The sequence below is a fragment of the Calonectris borealis genome, chromosome Z (assembly GCF_964195595.1).
Source record: "Calonectris borealis chromosome Z, bCalBor7.hap1.2, whole genome shotgun sequence".
NCBI classification, from domain to species: Eukaryota; Metazoa; Chordata; class Aves; order Procellariiformes; family Procellariidae; genus Calonectris; species Calonectris borealis.
The window spans coordinates 59949995-59972245 of NC_134352.1; the positions used below are offsets into that span (position 1 = coordinate 59949995).

Here is a 22251-nt window from a genome sequence, read left to right on the forward strand (position 1 = left end):
ATTAGAAACAGTTATATCATCTTTTTGCTTCTTTCTTGAAATACAAGTAGTGTGGAAGAATGACCAGTGCGCTCAGGAGCTGATCTTAGCATTGGTGGTTGTTGTTTTAGTGCTTTATGTAAACTGTTTTCATAAGCCAGTGGTCATAGTCAAATCTGTCGCTGGTTGCTAAATTAGTTAGTTTGAATAGCAGATCCATATTGATAAGTATTTCTAACAGCTCTCCATGCTGTTTCTTGCTTAAGGCAATATCAAAATTCATTAAAAAGTTAGTTCTCAGAGAAGTAAATAAGTGTTGAAGTTAATGAAGTTAATAAACTGTTCATTAGTTTTTTAATATTTTCCATTCAAGTTTTTTGTCTATAGACTTCTGGCAACCCACCTGTAAGTCTCAACTCTTCTGATAATAATTTGGATTAGGTCACTAAAAAAAAAGTATATCCCCAGCCACTTAGTTTGGATGACATCTGATCTGCTTTATGAACCAGGCCAGTGAGGCATCAGGGAGTGCTGAGCTTTATGAAGCAGATGTGGAAGGCTAGGGAAGTGTTGAATGTAAGCAGAGGTAAAGGAACAGCTAGTGCAGCTAGGTAAAGCAACAGGTAAAGGAAGAAGCAGGATGAGACCCCCCCTCCCATGTACGTTATCTCATGAGTGGTAGCCAAATAATAATTTTGTTCTACTGAAATTTTGTCTTCCTAAGAATGAGTTAATGTTTAGAAAACAGATATAGCTTTTATAAGTGCATCAGGGGTTTTAAGCCCAAAAATGAAAAACAGTTAGAAGGCTAATTGGAAAAATACTGGTAATCAATAATAAATAGAATTACTTGTACCATCTTCAATAATACATTATATCAGTTAGCAAATAAAAATTTAGACCACTAGGGCTGTAGTGCAGAATAATTCCGTTTTTCTTGCTAAACCAATTCCTGAGTTCATTTGTAAAAACAGTTACTTTGATAGAAAAGAGCAATCTCTCCTCATCGCTGCCAGTACCAGTGAAATATATATATATTTTTAAATGACTACATAAGAGTGGTAGCCCACAAAAGACTTCTATTTGGTAAATTTCGTCAAAATTAATTTAGTCTTTTTGCTGAAATACAAGTAAGAAATATCTCCTTCTTATTAAGAGTTCATTATAACTGCTGTTGTAAGCATTTCCTTTTGTCTTACTGTAATCACCATCATAAAATCGTTCAATCATGTAACTGATGTTATTTTTAAACACTTGATAATTAACCCTTCATGACTGATTAGTGCGTGTTGTGTTACCATGACTATCTTAAAATGGTAGGTACACTTTATCTGGTGCATCCATTATAGTTAATTTACCACGTGTATTTATGTTCTCACATGTCTATTATAAAATTTTTTTGTGGAATTGTAACAAATCTGGTTATCAGTTATGGTCATTCTTTTGCTTATGCTTAGTCTTTGCTAAATGTGTAGGCTCCTCTTGTGCTTTTAAATATTGGACAGTTGAAATTAAACATTGTCTTGTATTTTTTAAAAATATGATTTTTGTTTGTTTGTTTTTAAGGAATAGCGCCGAATACAATGTTAGCAAAAATGTGCAGTGATTGTAATAAACCTAACGGGCAATGCAGAATTGCTCCTGAGAGACAAGCAGTGCTAGACTTCCTAAAAGATTTGCCCATTAGAAAGGTAAGAGATACCATGACATTTACTACGCAAGCACGTATGTTCCTTATGTTCTAAAAGCAAGATTTCTTCTGAAGAAATATACTTTTCTAGGTAATCGGCCCAGTTGTGTTTGATTTAAATTGTTCTTGGTATTGGATCTACAAATGGAAAGTTTCCAACATAATGATACTTATTCTTTTTCAGGTGCCAGGCATAGGAAAAGTAACAGAGAAGATGTTAAAAGCCCTTGGAATTGTGACTTGCTCAGAACTTTACCAGCAGAGGGCACTGCTTTCTCTTCTTTTTTCAGAAGCATCTTGGCGTAATTTCTTGGATATTTCCCTTGGTTTGGGTTCAACACATTTGGAAAAGTATGTTTTGGGGGTTTTTCTCCTGCAATTACATTTTTCTAAATTTTTCCTTGTGTATGTTACATGCTGTACATTTTAGACATATTTTATTGACAAACAAATATTATGAAAATTTAGCTTGTTTAATGTATTTTAAAAGATCTCTTTTACCTGTTATTGTTACACTTATGGCTAAGATACACAGAACAGCCAAACACTAAAAAGCAAAAGTTTGTACAGCCACGTCTAATATATGAAATCCAAAAAGTCTGTCAGAGAAGTTGTGCATAAGTGTATATCAAGAAATCAAGTCAGTATCATTTAGGATAACCTCATAATTACTAAAATAGCTAAAGAGAAATGAGTTATCCTAAGCAGAGGTGTTCAGTCCTCTTTCTTCTGTAAAAACAATCTACATTCCTTGGGTTTTATTATTATCTGATTGTAATGAAAATTGCATTGGTATCTGATCTTCTCTGGTGGTAAATTGTCGTATTTCTAATGAAAGTAAGTGAAGTTTCTGTGTCTCCTATTGTGTTAATGTACATATTTGTAATACCAACTTGTGAATTTGCTGGAAGAGACCTGAAGATTTTTATATCCTTCTCCATATCTGTTCCTTTAAGGTTCATGCTACTTTAATGGCTTTTTAGCGTCCTGTTTGGGAGGGGAGAAATCAGTCTTACTAGTGAATACGTCTTTTCAATTATATGCGTCATTTCTAAGCCTGTCCTGGATAACAAACATGGAGCCATTGTTCTTAAAAAAAAAAACAAAAAAAAACAAAACAAAAAAAAACACCCATAGCATTTTGTGTAACCAAGAGTTTTAATTTAGGATTGAGTCCTTTCTTTTAAATATTCCTTCTTTAAATATCCTTCTATCCTTCCCAAAGTGCTGAAATTCTATTTAAAAATGGCTTGGCAATGATTTGTTTTCATTAGGAGTTCCAAAGTGTCTTATGTACTTCTGAAAGACCTATTCTGTATTATTTCTGTTCCATCTCTGACAGTAATAGATCTTCCATTTTTTCCATTTGACTACAAAATAATACATGCAATAGCAGTTCGTAGACCAGTAATGTGCTAGCACAAATCTTTGTATTGGTTTTTTTCTTTCTTTTCAAGTATGTTGACTTGAAACAAAATATGCAGTAAGATTGACTTTGTGAAGGTGACCTGGTAAAAGATAAAATGCGGTTTTCCAAGTACTTGTTTCTGTTAAGATAATGCAACCTCAAATGGTCCTTTAATAATTGGTGCACTCTCTCCCCTTATTCACCCTGTTTAGGTGTTATACAGTCTGGGAAATCTCCCAGTACATTTTTTTAAAAAAAAAAAAAACAGGAGCATTTCAAAAGCCAAGATTATCGTTGTGAAGGGGAACACATTTCTAATGGTGTTGTCTAAGAAATTTATTTCTTGGTTTTATTTTTATTAGCACCAACTTAATTTCAGTGTGGAGAAAACAAGCCCTTAACACCTGAGTCCTCAGTAGTTGGTTTATCTTATGGTCATTGTCTTTGACCACCTTCTTTTAGGAAACTCTGAGGATACCAAATCTGTTATTTCCAATTTTTACAAACAGAAGAAGAACCTAAAAAGAAAATGCTCTGAGGAACTCCTTATATGCAGAAGAGTTGTTAAAGGATGCTCAATTGAAAGCGGAAAGAAAAAAACAAACAAACAAATAAAAAAAGCCTTAACACATCACCTTTAACATGGGCAATAATTTAGACAGAAAGCAAACTAATTCCTCAGATAAACAAATCTTCAAATATACATAGTATGTTCAGGATTTTAATAGCAGTGCTTTACGGTTATACCTAGGTGAGACAGCATAGGATTTGTAGTTAGTTTTGTTTTTAAATAAGACTCCTTCTGATATGAGAGGGGAGCTTTGTTGGTTTGGTTTTTTTTTTTTACAAACTTTATTTTTATTGACGTCTGTGGTTGATCTGTGTCTTTATCTACAGTAGTTTAAGTTTTTCTAAAAAAAAATTCTCCATTTCACACTCGCTTAAACTTCATGTACAAGATTTGTAGAAAAAGTTAACATCCAGATTTTATGGAAGAGTGCTGTTAGTTATTGAAGCATGATTGGTTGACTCGGAGTTTATTGAAAAGAGAACAATTCTAGGTAAAGTGAGTATAATAAATTGTTCTTCTTTTTAAAGGGATGGAGAAAGAAAAAGTATGAGCACTGAAAGGTATGCCTCTTTAATATTGAAAAAAATTACATTAATTACTAAATCTACTTAATGCAAAGTAGTGTATACTTAGTCATATAATTTCATTGTGTATTTATATGTATTAAAAAAACGCATATACAACCAGCTCGCTAAATCAGATTCAAACTTTCATTATTTTTTTTTCCCTTGGCTTCAGAATACTATGGAGGTACTTCTGTTGGTTTGTGTGTTCTCTTTTCTCATCATCTGATTCTCTTAATGCCTTTAATGCATCAAAGTGGTCTTTAAGACATAATAGAGGGTGGAAATATTTAAGGCCTTGAATTTTTTTATATGTTCCATTTTAATGTCAGTATCAGTCTAGCAGCCTGCAGTCACATGCATAGTATAGCATAAGGTAGACTTGCAAAGCAGACAATAGTTTTGATGGTTAACTAAAATTGGTTACATTTCCTAACTTTTAAGTTTTTACCAGTGTAAAGTTCCTCAAGAAGATGGTGTGTGTCATTTCCAAAAGTTCATTTTTAAAAAGAAAATACTGCAAGGAAGATCTGTAGAGCACCGTAATAATTATGTCATGTGTTGTCTCTTCTTAGAAAAGAAGATAAGAAAAGATTCTTATTCCTGTTGAGACTTAATAGTTGTGGGCAGCTTAAGTAAGCCCCGTAAGTAAGCCCAGAGCTGAGAAATTTATGGCTGTAGTCTTGTGCTGGTTTGCAGGCGGACAGATAATCTGGGTAGCCTATTGTACCCCTCTGCTTTTTTTTTTTCCTTCTTTTTTCCCTAAGGGAAACGGTTTTAGACCAGAGATGTCAATGGGCTGCTGAGATCATGGAACTGGTTTATATGGGGGGAAGAGATGGGCCTGAAATAGCATTCTCTCTATCCTGCCCCTTCCAAACTTAGGACTTTCACAGCTTCCCAATTACTGCAGCGTTGCAATGCTGTAAATCACTGCAGCATTGCCAGGGTAACATGAGTTACTCCTTGGACAATAGTGTGGGACCCACAGTAAAATATTCATCCTGTTAGTTTGGCAGCATGCAAACATTCTTAGGGGAATGTGAATCATAATAGAGGATGACTTTTCAAAACGTCAGGTAAACCTGAATATAACTTAGAGATTTGAAATCCAGTGTAACTATAGGGACTTTAAACTTGTAAATATAAAGCCTGGCATGAAACAATGGGTCTGAGAGACCTTTCCAAAAGCATCTGGCAGCTGTAAGTTTTGCTTCTCGCTTCTCTTAAAACCACTACTAACCAAAGGTTGCCTTTGCTTTCATGTTATTACTAAAAAGCAGATGCACAACAAAAAAAAATACTGTAATTCCCCTGCTAAGAAGGTCTAGCAAAGGCAGTTAGCAACATTTTTGGCAGAAAGATAGTTTTTCATCCTCTGAGGCTAGACATAATTATCCTAACTGGCATCTTTTTCTTAGCATCTGCATTATTTATTTCTGATAGTTGGCTCTGATGTTGACTTTCTAATCCTTTCTTTCTTCTGATGTTACACAGCATGGTACAAAGGAGATTAAATACAAATAACTTGGCTGGCTCCATTAATTCAGTTGGTGTTAGTATTCTCTCTTGCAAATATTGAAGCATTAATGACCTTAAATCCGATACATTTTCAAATAGTGTGTGAAAAATTGAAATTATTTCATTATTTGAAGAGCTTTGCAAACATTTTGAAACACATAAATGTGCACAAATCTTTCTGTATAATATTTGTATTAATACTCATTTTTCCTTGAATAAACACTCAAACCTATACAACCTCCTTCTGATGTAGTTTTGTTTAACTGTACAAAAATACTTTTAGACACCAGCCACTGAACAAATTTTAGGATTCATACTGAAAAAAAGATCATATCTTTATCTTAGAACATTCAGTGAAATAAACACAGCAGAAGACCAGTACAACTTGTGTCGAGAACTCTGCAGAGACCTTGCTCAAGAGCTACAGAAAGAGGGACTTAAGGTATTTATATTATACTTTGTTTACTTGCAAAAAGACAACACCTTGCACTCAAATTTATTAATGCAGCGTTATTGTGAATGCTTTCAGCAGCATCATACCATGCAATCTATCTTCAGAAGTTTCTGTTCTTTAATTTGCAGATGTTTAGAATTATTAGGCAGCATTTTGATATTGTTCAGGTGGCTATCTAATAACACGCCTGGAAAAAATTAAATTAATTAACCAAGTTATTTAGCATATAAATATTTTATGCTAAAAGCAATGTTTATAAACAAATAATAGAGCTGATTGTCTATAAGCTGTGCTTTGGTCAATCATGTAATACTAATGTATTTAAAACACTGTGTTTCTCTCCCATATTCATACAGGATCCAGTCAATAGCCAGTAGTGTAGTTTAAGAAGTTCACATGTCCCAAACTTGCTGACAAGTTATTCATACCATTCAATGGTATGAATGGTAGGAACAGTCCCTGTATTCCTTCTCCCCAAATTTCTATTTATCATCTGGAAAGAACAGTTCATATTTTCTATGGAGGTCTTTATGGTAAAGCAAGGAAGCCTAAAAAGCCTATAAGAATTGTGATTAGTTTTCTTCAGCCATAAAAGATTGTCTCAGAAGATGACAGGTTGAAAGGGAAATCATCAGCTAAGAAGGACAAAAGGATAAGCTTACAAAGGCACCAGAACAAAAGGGCCGCCATTTATTTACATTTGGATGGACACGCTAAATAACACAAATGGTTTGGAAGGTGTTGCCAGGGGAATATCTGTGCCAAACACAGATGCTGTGTGTGGCTCTGATAGCACCATGCATGAGGAAGGAAGTTTTCAGCGAATCCTTAATTGGGTATCACTTATGCGTCCTTAGTAGTTTTCCCAGCAAAGTTAAGATATCTGGCACTGAGAGTTTCCAAGTGAGGAAATAAGTTTTTGTAGACAGGGTAGAAGTTGTGACTGTAGCCAGAGCATGAAATCTATTGAACATGCATTGGTGGCAGATGGTCTGCGGGGAACCATAGCCAATGACCCACTTCAGAGAATTCGGCTTTGGCAGCAGTTTAGGAGCAAGTGCAGAATCTTGCAGACAAATTCTTGGCAGTGCCCCTTGCTGTACACAGATAAGCACACAGTCTTGACTATGGCTTTAGGGCCCTTATATAGATGCTACACAATAATTGTTTCTATGCCATATATGACATGCTTAACCTTTTTATTTTTTTTTCCTCTTTTTTTTCCTTCTTTTTTTTCTTTTTTCTTTCTTTTTTTTCTTTCTTTTTTTTTTTGCTTAGGGTAAAACTGTTACTTTGAAGCTAAAGCATGTCAACTTTGAAGTAAAAACAAGAGCTTCAACCGTGCTGTCTTCTGTTTCTACTGAGGAGGAAATATTTGCTGTTGCTAAAGACTTATTAGGAACAGAAATTGATAGTGTTGCTCCTCACCCTTTACGGATAAGACTTATGGGTAAAATTTTTCAAACTCATTCTTCCTTTTCAGAGTTAGATCTTTTAGTGTATCAAAGTAATAGATCATACTCTAAAGTAAAATCGGTATAAATGGATTTATCCTTTCTCCGTTGCCCTGGTAGTTTTTGTGAAGTGAAACAGGTCTGGAGTGCTGAATGGTGACTCAGGAACATTTTAGTAATTGAGGTTGTACTTTTCCTATCACCTGTTAGCCCTGGTACAACATACACACTGGCATGAGAGTAGAATTTTAACGCATAGCAGTGCTTAATTCTGCTGCGTTAAAAGAGCTTTTAAATCTGATCTGCACCACAGAAACAGGTAGTTTCTGTTCATAACCTCTTTTAGAAACAGATGCTTTAAATGAAAGTGCTTATAGATAGAAGATGCTATATTCTGCAAGAAATTTGAAAATTTCTGTCAAATGTGTTTTGACTCTAAGACCCATGTGTTTCAGGTGCTTGTACATTCTGCTTGAACCATTCAGTCATTTGTAAAAATTACTTGTCTATGGTATCAGAATGCGCTGAAGAAAAAAATACTTTGGTGGGAAAACTTCATGCAAAACTCTCTTTCAGACTGAATTCTATATAACTGTATTAAGTTTATAGCCTCATGTTATGGTGCAATCGGTTAAAACTTCATGGGTATTGAAATTAATAATATGATTGGGCAAGTGTTCGGGTCTGATAAAGTTGTATGGACATTGTGATACATTGTTAGAATTTGCAGGTAGTATAGCCTCCGTTTAGAGATAAAATGCACTTTTATTGAGTGCCTCAAAAGGTGTTAATCAAGAATTAGTATCAAGTTTTCATAAAATTGGTATTAGAAGTTTGTTTTTCATCATTAGGTGTACGAGTATCAGGATTTCTAAGTGAAGAAGAGAAGAAGTACCAACAAAAAAGCATTATGAGTTTCTTAAAATCAGGAAAAGAAACTGGTTTTCTTAGGCTTCAGCCAGGAAAGTCCAACCAAGAATATTTCACAAAAAATTCAGAAGCATCTCCCAGAGGGAGTTTTTTTGATAAAAAGCGAGCTGCAAGGCAACTAAACAGTGAGAATCTTTCTCCAAATGGAAGTGTAGGTAAGCAGCTCTTTCATGATAGGAAATCAGCAAATTTTGTGGAAGAAACAAAGAAAGTCACAGACTTACAGAATTTTAACGTGTGTAAGATCTTCACCTGCCCTGTTTGCTTTGAGGAGCAAAGCAGCAATAATTTGGAAGAGCTTAATAGGCATATTGATGAGTGCCTCAATGGGCCTCTTATTAAAGATACCGTGGAAATATCCAAGAATGACAATTCAAGAGAAAATACACTTAACTGTCTTCCACAATTTAAAAATGAAAATGTTGATGAACGTCAAAAAAATAAAACAGATCAATTAGCAGGAACAGACCAATCTGCAACTACATCTGACAACTCTACTACCAATAGCACAGAAAAATTAACTCAGATAATATCTGATAAATCTCACGCAGAAAGACAGCCTAGCAATCTCAGTGATATTGCTAGAAACGTGTGTATGAAACAGTGTCTCTTCCCCAAAAGAATTTCACAAGACCGTGAAGACCGTTTTGAAAAGACTGAATATACAGAAGAAACTAGTTCATCCTGTTTCTTTGAAGCCAAAGACGACAGTGTTCTTGTTTGTCCAGTTTGTAATTCAGAACAGAAAACCACCAGTCTTGTGTCATTTAACAGACATGTGGATGTCTGCTTAAATAAAGGCCTTATCCAGGAGCTGACAGAAAAAAAAGATTTTCCTACTAAGACTTATAATATGGAAAACTCAAACAGAGTTGGTGAGTATGTGCATTAGGATATATTTTGTTATTCAAATTATCTGCTTGTATACAATTAAAATAATTTGGTAATATTATACTTTGAACTTTTCAGGGCTTTGACATTTTTGCAAGAAGTTCATTTGAGTAAGGCCTGTGTAAGAGTGAACATTTTTATTTAAAAAATACCAAATCAGTTTTCATGACAAACTATATTTATGAATATGATGGTAGTTACACAGTGCATTCTCATTTGCCACAATGGTGATATAGGAATTACTGCTCATTTCTCTAAATTGCATGTTTGCTACCTCCTGACCATGTTCAGAAAGGTGTTTGTAAGGATTTAAGAAAATCAATGAAAACATCTTCAAGCTGGGTTGTTTCAGAGACTCAGTTGACAGAAAAGTTCCATTATGTAATGTGCTGGCAAAAACAGAGACGTAGTGAACTAAAGCATAAAGGCAGGAACTTGCAAGCCTGTTTTACATCTAATAAAATATATCATAGAATCATACAGGTTGGAAAAGACCTCTAAGATCATCGTGTCCAACCGTCAACCCAACACACCATGCCCACTACACCATGTCCCTAAGCGCCTCATCTACACGTCTTTTAAATACCTCCAGGGATGGTGACTCCACCACTTCCCTGGGCAGCCTGTTCCAAGGCCTGATCACTCTTTCAGTAAAGAAATTTCTCCTAATGTCCAATCTAAACCTCCCTTGGTGCAACTTGAGGCCATTTCCTCTTGTCCTAACTGCACCTGTAACGTGCCAAACCAGTAGAATATTTACTCAAGTAGTTTCTCTTTTTGATGAAGAGTTAATCTTCAGCCAGATTAGAGGACATCTGCGGTAGTTAAGTATCTGCTTAAAGTACCTTGTCCCTAATCTAACTTGGGAGCTTTATGAGAGGAAATTAAAATGCTAGAGTGTTAGAATTATCAGAACACAATTGAGACTTACAATATGAATCCTTTATACAGAAAATTTTATAAGCAGTTTTGCTGTTACATGTGCAAATAGGCTTTGTTTTAAATGAAAAACTTAACTGTTGGCAAAGATTCCTTTTTCCCCCTGCAGGATAAAAAAATCAGAAATATAGTTTTCAATAACCACCTTGAAAATCAACTATGTTATGCTGAAATATTTCTGAAAACTACAAGGTTCAAATTAATCCCTTAAAATTCAATAAACTAAAGGCTTTTTGTTTTTCTCTTTTAAAAATGTTAATATAAACTGCAGTGCTCAAACTGTTATCTGCTTGAGACAGATTAAATTCAGTTCTGTTAAAAAAAAAAAAAAAAAGGGAAAGAAAAGCTTTACCCAAAACTGTTCTTCTAAAAGTTCTGCCATGTATGTAATTTCTGAAGCATTCTTGCTTTATTGAAGTAATTAATTTTGGTTGTTTCCAATTACTTTTCAGGAGGTTTAAGCAGAGGACAGCAATGCACAAATCCATCGCAAGGAACAAAAAGGTAAGTGTTTTCTGGAAACTTGAGTACACAACTCATTTTAAAATAATAAAGTTTAGAAAAATATTCAGTGTTGTAAAAGTTGTGTAGGTATGCGTTGTATATTTTAACCTCTTACTGTGATTTTTTTTTTTTTCCCCTTAACTTTAGGTCTGGACTAACAACTTCACAGTCAGTACCAAAAAAGGCCAAGTCGAGCAATTCCAAGCATACAATTGAAATGTTTTTTAAATGACTGTGTAGCAACATACTCTATATGAAGTATTTCATAGTGTTTTATGACTGCAAATGAATTTAGCATTGGTGGTAGGCTGGATTCAGGTGCCTGTCACTTTGGAGCCATTGCATGCCTGTGTAAAAAGAACATGATGTTTGAGGTAGAAGAGGAGGTACAACAGGTAATTCTTTTTTTTTTTTTGAGACTAATACTTTTTTCCCCAGTCGTTTCCGAGAATCAAAATGTGCTAGCACTTCGACTTTGTTTATATTAAGCATGTGGAACTTTGTTAGAGTCACGAGCAGGCTCATGAATTTTCTCTGCTGTTCAGCAAACAGAACAGGGAGATTAGAGCTGCCATTGAGCGAGCCTGTAGGGCAAGCTCGCTAGAAAGCAGGAATCATTAGCTAGAGTGCCACACTGAAGGCCCTCTTCCCACACCTGACCTGCTGTCTCTTCTGTTGGTTGTATTGGCCATGGTAGCCATAGTAGCTCAGGCTGACACTTCCTTGGACAATTCAACACCGAATTTAATTGTGGTATTAGCCGTGTGATAACAAAGAAGAGCTGAGTTGCTTGATTTCAGCTTATTGAACGTCTGTCTTCTCAGTGGTTACAAAAATTGATTGGTCGCACAGTTTCAAAGGGAAAGAGCAAGAATTTAGAGCACAGTCAAGCTTTGATTGTTGTCACTGAAAATGACTTCAGTAAGAGTTGATGGACCAGCCCTGAAGGAACTCATTGTGATGAGGATGACTTCACTGATTTAAAAAATGTTAATAAACCTGTTGATGAGAGAAGGATTTCTCCAGGTTAGTCAGACAAATGCTATTTGATCCTTGGCTTTTCCAAAGAGACTGAGAACTTCAATTTTCTTCGCAATTGTGAAATTGTTACCAGTCAGTAGCACTAAATTTACTTCAAATAAAAGGTCTCATGGTGCAATAATAATATGAATGATGTGCAAATATGTAAGGTGCTGAAGCATCTTATTGTTTACCTATCTTTCCCTTTAAAATTATGTTGTATTTCTGAATAAACGATATTTTATAAGTACATATGTGAAAGGAGGAAGTTGTAAAGTGCAAATATTTAAAATACTCTGTTTAGTTTTTTTCTGTTCATACCAAATTGCTTAAGTATAGACATTTTATTATAATTAAATATTTATCAGGCAAATAATTTATGATGACAGCATATTTCTTACAAGTTATACAAACAATGTCAAACCCTCTATGAAATATAAACTGCTTTTCAATTGCAAAATCTTTAAAAGAAGTGGCTACTATAGAAGCATCCGTTTCATTGTTTAACTGTATTGGAAGTACTTTGGGGTTTGCTTGGTTTTTAAACAAACAAATGTGTACCTGGTATGTTTTAGAAGCCCAGGCTAAGTCCAGAACATGCTTTTTTGTTTCCAAACTTGCTGGAATGATTTCATCATCTCTACCTGCTCATCTGTTTATTTGCCAGATGCCACTGTACCCACAGCTCTGTCATTTGATGTCAGTGCTCCTTTATCTGCTTTGGACCAAATCAGCTGGACTAGTTCAGACTATGTAAGCTGACTCAGTTGACTTTTTCTAAAGTAGGTCAGTGAGCATCCAGCATGAGCTGTTCTGTTGACAGAGGTGGGAGCTGGAAATTTTTGGTAGGAAAGACATAAAAGCAACTGAGGGAACAATGACTTAAGCTACCACTGCTGTTTAGAAGGTGATCACATGTCCCTTTATTAGTTTGTATCTGTATGATTCAATAAACTGTAGAATCTAAGTATTACCTTGTCCTTGTGTGTATTTCTTTAAAATGTGTATTTTTACATATGCATTACTTAGCAAAAAAGTAAACTACTGTAAATGCTTGAACAAATGAAGTTAGTTTGGCTTAGCCTTGGAAGTTGTCTTACCATCTGTTTAAAAAAAGTGTAACAGAGTTATCTGAGTGTCATGAAGTTAAAGTTCTGGAGTATGTTAGAGTCAATGTGGAAATAAAACTCAGAGTATGATTCTAAAGCCAGAAAAATCTGTCTTTTGAGATGTGTATAAAAATACACCTTTTGGAAAGGTGATTCTGTTTGTTTACAGAAGGTGCTTGGTGAGATTATTTTAATGTTTTCCATGTAAATTATTTACTGCAATGCAAAACAGAAGCCTTTTTTTTTTTAATATTCCTTATAGTTTCTTATACCACATTTATTACAGTTTTTATCTTCTACTGAAGAAGGCCTTCAGTACACGATTAAGTATTGTCATAAACTTCCATGATACGATTTTTCGTCTCAGTTCTTGCGGAGAAGACTCTGTGAGTGATGTTTTTGTTTTGCATTTTTCTCAGTGTGTGTGTTATATAATTGACCTTAACTTAAAATCTGTTTTCGTTAGCATCTGGAAATTTCTTTATAGCTGTGTTTAACTTAATGTGTAAATTATTTCCTGTGTGTGAGCCATTCCACACTTACTATATCCACAGTTCTGAAGCACGTGAATGATCTAGGTTGGTAGCGGATGAGAATTTTTGTGTAGTGTAAGCATCTCTCTTATTTAAGGTAGATATATATACGTTATCTTTAATTCCTCGTTTAGTTATGAATGATAGAGAAGAAGGATGATAATTCTGTGATCTTAATGTTCTTCTCTCCACCATTTCTAAAGAAAGGAATGCAGACAGCATACGGATGACCTGTAAGGAGGATACTCAGCATAAGTGGGACAGCCATTGAGATGCTACCTTAAGAACAAGACTTGCTTGAGTTTATCTTGTACATCCTCAACACCAAAAACTTAGGCTGTAGAATAGCATTTTCCTATTGAATCTGTTTACTGCTATTTATAGTAATATCTTCATTTATTTCTGAGTTTTGAAATATCTTGCCTACAGAACATCTTACTGTGGTTGGATATCACGGTGACCAATTTTGTTTATTAGTTGTTTGGCCTGGGTGTCTCAAAATTTTTATTTCTAGAAACTTTCCTGTTGGACATATATAAATACTTTGGCTTATGCTGTTTTGTTCTCAGAGTTGCTGAAGTTCCACTTTGAAGTGTCAGTAACAGGCAGGAACATCAGCAGGACAGAGTTTGGGCTTGAATTGCTTGGGCTTGATCTGTGTTGGAATTAATTTGGGGATAGTTTATCACATCCCTGTCTCTTTCTCTCATATTGTAGTATGCAGATCCAAGCAGAAGGTTGGAGCCATCAAAAATCACGCTGCCTACAAGTGAACCTAGGGAGCAGCCTGAGCTTGTCGTCCAGCTGGTGTTTTGGGGATGTCTGCCGAGTCTTTTCTGATTGCCGTTTGTATACGTGAGCACCTGTTGAGACTGGGGCTCTCCATTTCATTGTTCTAGTTACTGCTCATTAACAGGTAGCTGTAACCATCAGGGATGAGAGGAGGAATGAGGGTCACTGTAAGGTGCTGCAGTTGCACAGGCAAACAATTAATGCACCATGGGATTCAGAGTCCTGCGGCGTTTCATACTTTCTGTAGAAGTACCCAGTTTAATACAGATTAATACACAGTTCAATAAAAACATGATAGTCGCTACTTTGACATTATCTTCAAATCTCACCTTCTTTTACAGGACATAATTTTTGCTTGTTCCTCTTTATGCACTATTCAACATGCTTTTGTCTTACCTTACATTTTTTCTTTATATTTGTTCTACTTGTTTATGTATTTATTACTACTGTTATTTTAAATATTAAAAAAAATGCTCTGAGTTCCTGGCAGAGAGAGACCTTTGTGAAGGCAAGTGAGGAAGATGGTCCAGTACTCCCTTGCTCTGCACTTTGTTCTGGATTCTGCATCTCTTAGTTTCTGCATCAGTCTTTTCTGCAGGTTGCTGGGGCCATTTGAAAGAGTTAGAGAATGTGGTAAACTTTCTATTTGCAAAGTTTGAGCACATAAAGTATAGTTGTACTGGCAAAGTTAGTTAAGAGACAAGGGATACGCTGTGAAATAGTATTGCATGATAGTAATTACTACTGGAAACTAACAGCTGGTGTTTCCAGACTGTATGTAAAATTATTATCTTTAAAGATTATATATATATATAACTTCTGCTCTGTATGAGGCTGCAAATCTATTTCTCCTTCGGTGCCAGCTTTGTAGGTAAACCCAATCATTCCATAGCTGTCTGCTGTCTCTCATTTCGAAAAGGAGCATTAATGTTGCAAACAGTGGGCCTGTATTACTGGCCCAGTCACCATACAGGAATAAAACTCTTCCTCCTAAGAAATTTCACTGGAACGTTTGACTTGCAGGAAGCAAGTAAAAGTGAAACCTCCGTCATTCAGCTACAGCTCAATCAGTTACTTTTCTTCTCACTCTGGGTTTATTTTCACAGTGTTTTTTTCAGCTCAGTAATATTCATCTACTGGAAGTACAGTTGATGAAACTGTCTTATCAGACCAAGGAGTATCAAGTGTAAAGATTCTTATACATCACAGCCTGACTGTATCAAAAATGTTAAAAGAGAAAAGAACTGAAATCTCTTGATGTATGATAAGCAGAATCTGAGCAAATAGGTTTTTATCCAAATTTAATCAATTTACAAACTCTTTTGAGTCTTTCAGATTAATTTTATGATGGACGCATATGGTGTTAATAATCTTGGAAGTTAAGATGACTGTAATTTTATTACAAAGAAAAAATTATAGTGAAGGAACACGAATGTGTCTTCAGTTGTGTAAGGCTGAATACTGATAGTCCTGCATTGTTGGAGTTACTTTTCCAATATTTATTTTGAAACGTTAGCAACATCAAAGGCTGTTTTTAAAGTAAAATCTAACATCACTTTAAACAATTTTTCTGCCCTGTCTCAGAAAGTCATTGTCTACTTGAAATGAAATACCAATGGCAGCTTAAGTAGACCAAAGTAACAGTGGACTTCAAAATAAATTGAGAGATAGGTAGATCAGATGGATCTCAATATGTCAATTCACAGCAGCTGAACATTTGGGGATGTGGACTGGACAAAAGCAAATGGAAGTATTATCTACCTGAAAATGAAGAGTCTTCTACTGCACGTGCGTGTTTCTGCCCAAATTTACGGCAGAAGCACCTTAGTCTCTCGCATCCCAAGACTGTGTCAAGCTTGCAGGGGCGGAGGGACAGTCACCCTCTCCAGTCCAGTGAAGACTAGTTGACAGCAGTGGGAATAACTCCCACGAGGAATTTTCCCCCCAAATGGTCTTCAGCTTGCAGAGAGAGCTCCACGACTACCCTGCAACTAGTGACAAAGCCACTTGGCGCCGGGGGTCCTATGCAAGCTATGATGCCTCCGTGTGTCTGTCTGTATGTACTTGTGGCATTGCCCTTCAAAAGTGCCTCTTGTTGTGTGGCGATGTGGGAAGCACTTCAGGAGCAAACTGGACTACTTTTGTCTTGTGTGTGCATTTGTAGGTGCAAATTGCTATTTGCACATAAGGCTAGCCACTAGAAAAGACCTGGGGCGCGGGGGGGATTGTGCAAGGATGACCCTGTTTGATGCCTGGCTAGTATCAAGAAATTCCGTGTATTTAGGTCCTGGTTTCTTTTAAAACAAACTCTTAAAGCTGCTCTGCACCTCTCCCTCTTCCGATGATGTGGCCAAGCGCGGGGTGCTGCTGCAGGCGTGCGGGGAGGGCGCTGCCAGCCAGGGCCTGGCTGGGTGTGCTCCGGCCAACTCACAGCCCTGGGAACCGGTTTGTCGGGGCCAGCGCAGGGCACCTCCCCCGGCACCGCGGCCTGGGGCTCCTTCCCTCGGGTGAGGAGGAAGAGGAGCCGCGGGCAGCGATGAAGGGGCTGAGCCGCCTGCTCCGCGCCAGGGAGGATGCCACGCAGGGACCCGCCGCAGCCTGCCACGACAGCCGTGAGTGCGCGGGGGTCGGAGGCGGGGCAACCCAGCGGGCAGCGCGGCCCGTCGCTGCGGGCGGCACAGCCCCGGGCTGCCTTGCCCGGGGGCACCGCACCAGGCTCTGTCAGGGCTACCGAGATGGTGGGGGATTTTTGCCTCAACCCCTTTTTGCCTCAACCAAAGAACAACATGAGCGGTGGGAGGAGGGAAGGAGGAGGTTGAACGTGAGCTGCTTTATAAGCAGTAGACATCAGCGAGGACGTGTGGATGTGGGATGGGGAGCTGGGGTTTGGCACGTCCGTCTTCCAAGGGACAGGTTCTGCAAACTGCCCAGCGCCCTGCTTCAGTTTCACCCCTGAAGCTGTCCGAGGGGGTTCGCTGGCCTTAGTCGCATCCCTGGGGCTGAGCCTCTGCCAACAGTTTCACAACCGATCTGGGCTCCTGTTTTGGGGGGCACGCAGAAATTGGACGACCTTCTGGCCTTCTTGCGCTCTGTGGCACGACTCCCAGTGATGGTGTCTCCCGTTTTCATCCCGCAAACCGGTTTGTGAAAGAGCAGTCTGCTCTGGTGTGGGCTGCAATTAGTGAAAACGGGTTATTTGTGGAAACTGAGTGGTAATTATTAAGCCCTGCCGCAGCCCTGTGCTGTGATCGCAGCGGGAGAGCCAGGAGCCACTCTCCTGGGCCGTGCTTCCTGATTCCAGGCTGGCAAAGAGGGCAGATAAAGAAAATAAACAAATAAAATATCTCTGTTGGACTTAATAGGTAGGTTTTCCCATGAATTCTTTGAATTGAAAAGCAATTATTTTAGACAAAGATTCTTGTGACTTAACAAAATACCTACTTTGTCCTAGTCATTTTATTTCCAGTAACAAACAAGAAAACGTAGAGAAATCATTGAAAATATTACCAAACCATTAAATATATGATTTAATTTTCAGAAACAATAGAGTGAAAGTATTTTTGTTGTCATTTGAATCTGAATATTGTTATTATTTTTGTGTTTTACCTCCTTGGAACTCTTCAGCCAATTCAAATTCCTGGTTTTTTTCCATGTACTTTTTGAGACGTGCTTTTTTTGAGACAATGTGGATACCACAACATGATATTAAAAAGGGGGAGGGGGGGAAAAGTTTGGAAAGATTTCCATTGTCTATGAGTACTGAAATAAATGTATGGTTCGCTGCTATGCCTATAAAGTGCTTTGGGACCCATTTAGGTGGTGACAGCTTCATAAATGAACTCTTGTTCCTGTGAACAGTGCAAATAATGGTAATCCATGCTGTGAAAAGTCTACCTCTATTTGCACTTAAAAGTTGCAACTAGAAACATCAGCCAGATGTCTCTAGAGGAGAAAAATGTAATCCTGGAACACTTCCATGATGAGAAGCAAATGATTCTCATGACATATGAAATCAGGACAAATAAAGTAAGAACAGTATCATCATCCCTTAAGTTGGTTACGGCTATTTTTTTAGTAATGCAATTTTCTCATCATGTTTTTCCACAGTATTACCAAATGAGAGAGAATTTCAGTATGCTGCTAAAATGAACAATTTGGAAACCATGGAAAAGCTGTTTAAGAAGAATGTTAATATAAATGCTGTAGATACTGTGAGTATGAAGCGTCTGGCAGATCACTGATCTGAAATGTGACTCCTCAGGGTTGCATGGTGGAATCCCAGCATGCTAGCCCCATCAACTGCAAGGTGTTGAGGCTGCAGAAGTCCCTTCTAGGACCTGATTAAGAAATATTTCACACGTCCAGTATGGACAGCATAATGCACAGGTCTTTGCATTTAGCCACTAGTCTGTGCATCAGACTGGGAACTAAGGACTTCTGAATTGTGGTCCCTGCTCTCATATTTACTCTAATTTCTCGAGTTCCCCATCGTTCAGAGCAGGAGGACTTAACCTCACAGTCACTTTGAGAACAAATTTATGCTGCTAACATTACAAATTTCAAGTGTGAATTGTTACCGTTCGGTTTGTATGGAGCCACGGGAGCATTCTACCATGTCCTCTGGCTCCAGGTTGAGATCAGAGTTCAGATTTGCCCTAGATAGACGAAAATGCATTTCTTATGCTGACATAAGCTCTAGGCCTAAAATCTGAGGATGAGTACTTCACAGTAACAAAATATAATGCTCTGTTCCACATGAGAGGTAGTTCAACGGCAATGGAGCAGTCATGATATTAATCTGGGAGTTGCGGAGAACAGTTTGCCCTCAGTGGCTAAGTATAAATCATCTACCCGTGAACATCCAATGTTACTTAATCATGGGTTCTGAAAAAACTTGCTTCCCATGCCTGCGTGCATTTTTCCCCACTGAGGAATTGAGGAGACAGTGCAGGTGCATTCCTTGCTTTGTTTGTGAAAAAAAGGGGGAGACAAAAATTTCTTTTGAGTAAACTTCTTTTGAACAATGAGAGTGTTCCCATCAATTACATAGTACTCTAAAAAGTCACTTAAAAAAATAATTCTTGCTTCCTTATTGCTTTCCAGAATTCAGGAAATTAAACTAAACACTTTTCCACTCCAGTAGTTTGAATCTTTACTCTGTCATCCTTAAATCAGACCTACAGTATAAGTGATTTACTAGCATAGCTATGTGGGTGTGTGCATTGATTGATTCTCCTAGTGGGGACATAGCTTATACTGGCAAAACCATTCTTTTGTTCACGTTGATCATTCCTGTCCCTGTATTCCCAAGCCAAATAAGCAAGGCTGCCAAAAGGTAAGTTTTGCTGATAGAATTATTTCTCTGCAAGAGGCTTTTTCTGGCATAAATGCACATCATAAATCCCCCCTTTTTATGCTTTTAATGCATATAGCTGTAAATTTAGACTTACACATGGATAAGTCTGCTGATCTGCATAGAAGCATAAGAGAAAAAATCCAAACTGACTTTTAAAGTTAAATCACTTATATATCCTTGTATGGAAACTCTCAGTGAATTATGTTAAACCCAGTTATGTTCAATTTAACTGGAAGCAAAACTCTGTCCACTAAAGTTTAACTCAATTTAAGCAATCCCTTTTAAATTCATACCATTAATTACTTTAATGAAAAATTAATCAAGTGTTCCTGATAAGTGTTGAGCCTATTCATCTGTGTAAAATTACTCACTGTTTGCAAGGTGGAAGCTTTCATTTACATAGATAATGACTCAGTCTGGGAGGGTGACTAATACTCAGTGAGGGAGGAATCTCGTCATGCGTTGCAGATATAATCAAAAGCAAGGAGGACACCAAAAGCAAATCTAATTGCGTTAATCTAGTTCTCAGCTTTTCAAATCAAATCATATAATAAAATAATAACCATGGATGCTTCTTGTACTGCATGTGTCTCCTCTAGGCAGTACATAATTATTTAATCCCACTTCGACATTTCGGTGAATTTCAGTGAAGGGATGATGCTATGTAGAGTAACTAAATCGTTCTGGTTCTACAATCTTTAAGATCAATACCTAAATTCTATCCAAGGAACAAAAATGCAGACAAAGACCAAGCGTGGCTGTTGAAGGAGAAATATGCAAATGAATATATATTAACAAATACATTTGTTAATAATCAGAGAATTCAGAAATCCTGATCACCCGCACAAGGAAAAGAACAGTGTTATGGACCTGACAACCAAAGCTTTGCTTATTTCAGCTGAAGCGCACCGCATTCCATTTTGCTGTTGCAAGAAGCCATATCTCGGTGGTGGATTTTCTTCTCCATCACAAAGCTAGACTTGATATGGCAGATCAGGTAAGCTGGTTTACATGTTTTGATTCACACAGTATAGGAACACCTTAGGGAAAAAGTAAAAGTAGATATTTGCCTTATGCTCTGCGTTTTGCTTGCTGTAAATGCTTCAGTTTGTCTTAAGACTGCACACATTTATATGAAAAAACATTGTTAGTGGAAAAACACATTGCCCAGAGCTTTGGCTATGTTGAATACTTGAGTGAGCGCAAGGGTGGTTGAAGCCACTTGTGCAAATACGCTGTCTGTGGTAGTTGTGTATTAATCATTGGCCACTTTGTATGAAAACAATCACTAAAAGTAAAAATGAGCTCTGAGGATTGCTAGGAGCTCAGAAAGTAACTCCTTGTGTTCTTTCCCTCCATTTTTATATAAGTAGCTTAATGCAAAACTGACAGCTCTGCAGGCTCCAACACGTTAAGAGTTTAGCAGTGTATGGCTGATTTGGTTGGGCCAGATGGTGATTCACAGTGCAAGATTTGATTCAGATATTAAAACCAAATGTATGTTATGTTATTAATAAACAGGCTATTCAAACTAGGAATTTTCCAGTGAACTGAATAATGAAAATAGATTTACCTTTTTTTCCCCTGTTTGCTTCTTTTTCCTTATCCACCATATGTGGCAGTGTTTAAGTTGTAAGACAAATTCCAGGTTGTGGAGGGTAGAGAGAGGAAGCTGCCTTGTTTTCGCATTGTGTTGGAATAAAAATAAGATGAGAGAGACCTGTTGGTTCCAGTTTCAGCGGCTCCTGGCTTGGGCATGTGCTTGCAGTGTAGGTAACTATCTCCTTGTTAGTGCTGCTTGAGTTGCTCTGAAATGTTCTCCCAAGCTGCCCTGTCAGTGAATGCCTCACATGCTGCTTTGAAGAAATGTGGCCGTCTTTCTGGACCCTATCCTACGTAAATCTTGCACTGCTGTAAGCAACGTTTCCCTTTTATATGGCAAGCTGAAAGACATTGCCTGAATGAAGTACTCTAAAATTAATAGTCTGTGATATAAATGCTAATAGGGTAGTTCTGCAAGAGGGTAAAATTTTCTTTAAGTAGTAGTACTCTCTATAACAACGGTTAAGAAACGGATCCCTGGATCTTTTACAGAGTACCACTGGGTATAGTGTTAATGCAATTTTATTTTGTAGCTATTGCAAATTATTCTTTATGGCAAATTATTTTTCAGTGGCTATCTTCCAGATTTGTTGAGGCAATAAGGTGACTTAAAACATTTTATGGCTCCTTTAATTACCCTGATAGGGTATATTGAAGCCAGGTTGGAAATATAGACCCTCCGCCCATGCTGGGGTTCTGTTAAACTCAGAATCTCATTCTAATGAAGGATTACCTTTTAATTATTAGCTGACTTTAGTTCTTAGATGTTGTTAATCATCTTTGTTGAAAGACCATTGGAAACACTCCATCATAATTAGCTTACAGAGCTTAAATATTATGACATTACGTATTGTATTTGACAGTGATTCATGTACTCTCTGGCAATCAGTTTGATCTTGCAATTGATGAGAAATAGAATGAAGATACTATGACTT

The 22251-nt window shown here is 37.2% G+C and overlaps 2 protein-coding genes across 13 annotated transcripts in view; both read left to right on the forward strand.

Annotated features, from left to right (window-relative positions):
* POLK (DNA polymerase kappa) overlaps nucleotides 1-12894 on the forward strand; it is a 38160-nt gene extending 25266 nt beyond the window's left edge. For all 9 annotated transcript variants that reach the window (XM_075136754.1, XM_075136759.1, XM_075136753.1 and 6 more), the window contains exons 8-15: nucleotides 1546-1670; nucleotides 1854-2020; nucleotides 4176-4208; nucleotides 6078-6174; nucleotides 7465-7636; nucleotides 8492-9445; nucleotides 10853-10904; nucleotides 11052-12894. In XM_075136754.1, coding sequence (XP_074992855.1) covers nucleotides 1546-1670; nucleotides 1854-2020; nucleotides 4176-4208; nucleotides 6078-6174; nucleotides 7465-7636; nucleotides 8492-9445; nucleotides 10853-10904; nucleotides 11052-11136 — 1685 coding nt within the window. In that variant the 3' untranslated portion in view covers nucleotides 11137-12894. The remainder of the gene's footprint in view (nucleotides 1-1545; nucleotides 1671-1853; nucleotides 2021-4175; nucleotides 4209-6077; nucleotides 6175-7464; nucleotides 7637-8491; nucleotides 9446-10852; nucleotides 10905-11051) is intronic.
* Nucleotides 12895-13425: 531 nt separating this feature from the next.
* Nucleotides 13426-22251, forward strand: part of ANKDD1B (ankyrin repeat and death domain containing 1B) — a 30886-nt gene continuing 22060 nt past the window's right edge. For 3 of the 4 annotated variants that reach the window (XM_075136762.1, XM_075136764.1, XM_075136765.1), the window contains exons 1-3: nucleotides 13426-16970; nucleotides 18466-18569; nucleotides 20613-20711. In XM_075136762.1, the coding sequence (XP_074992863.1) occupies nucleotides 16700-16970; nucleotides 18466-18569; nucleotides 20613-20711 (474 nt within the window). In that variant the 5' untranslated portion in view covers nucleotides 13426-16699. The remainder of the gene's footprint in view (nucleotides 16971-18465; nucleotides 18570-20612; nucleotides 20712-22251) is intronic. The other variant, XM_075136766.1, reaches the window with a different exon arrangement.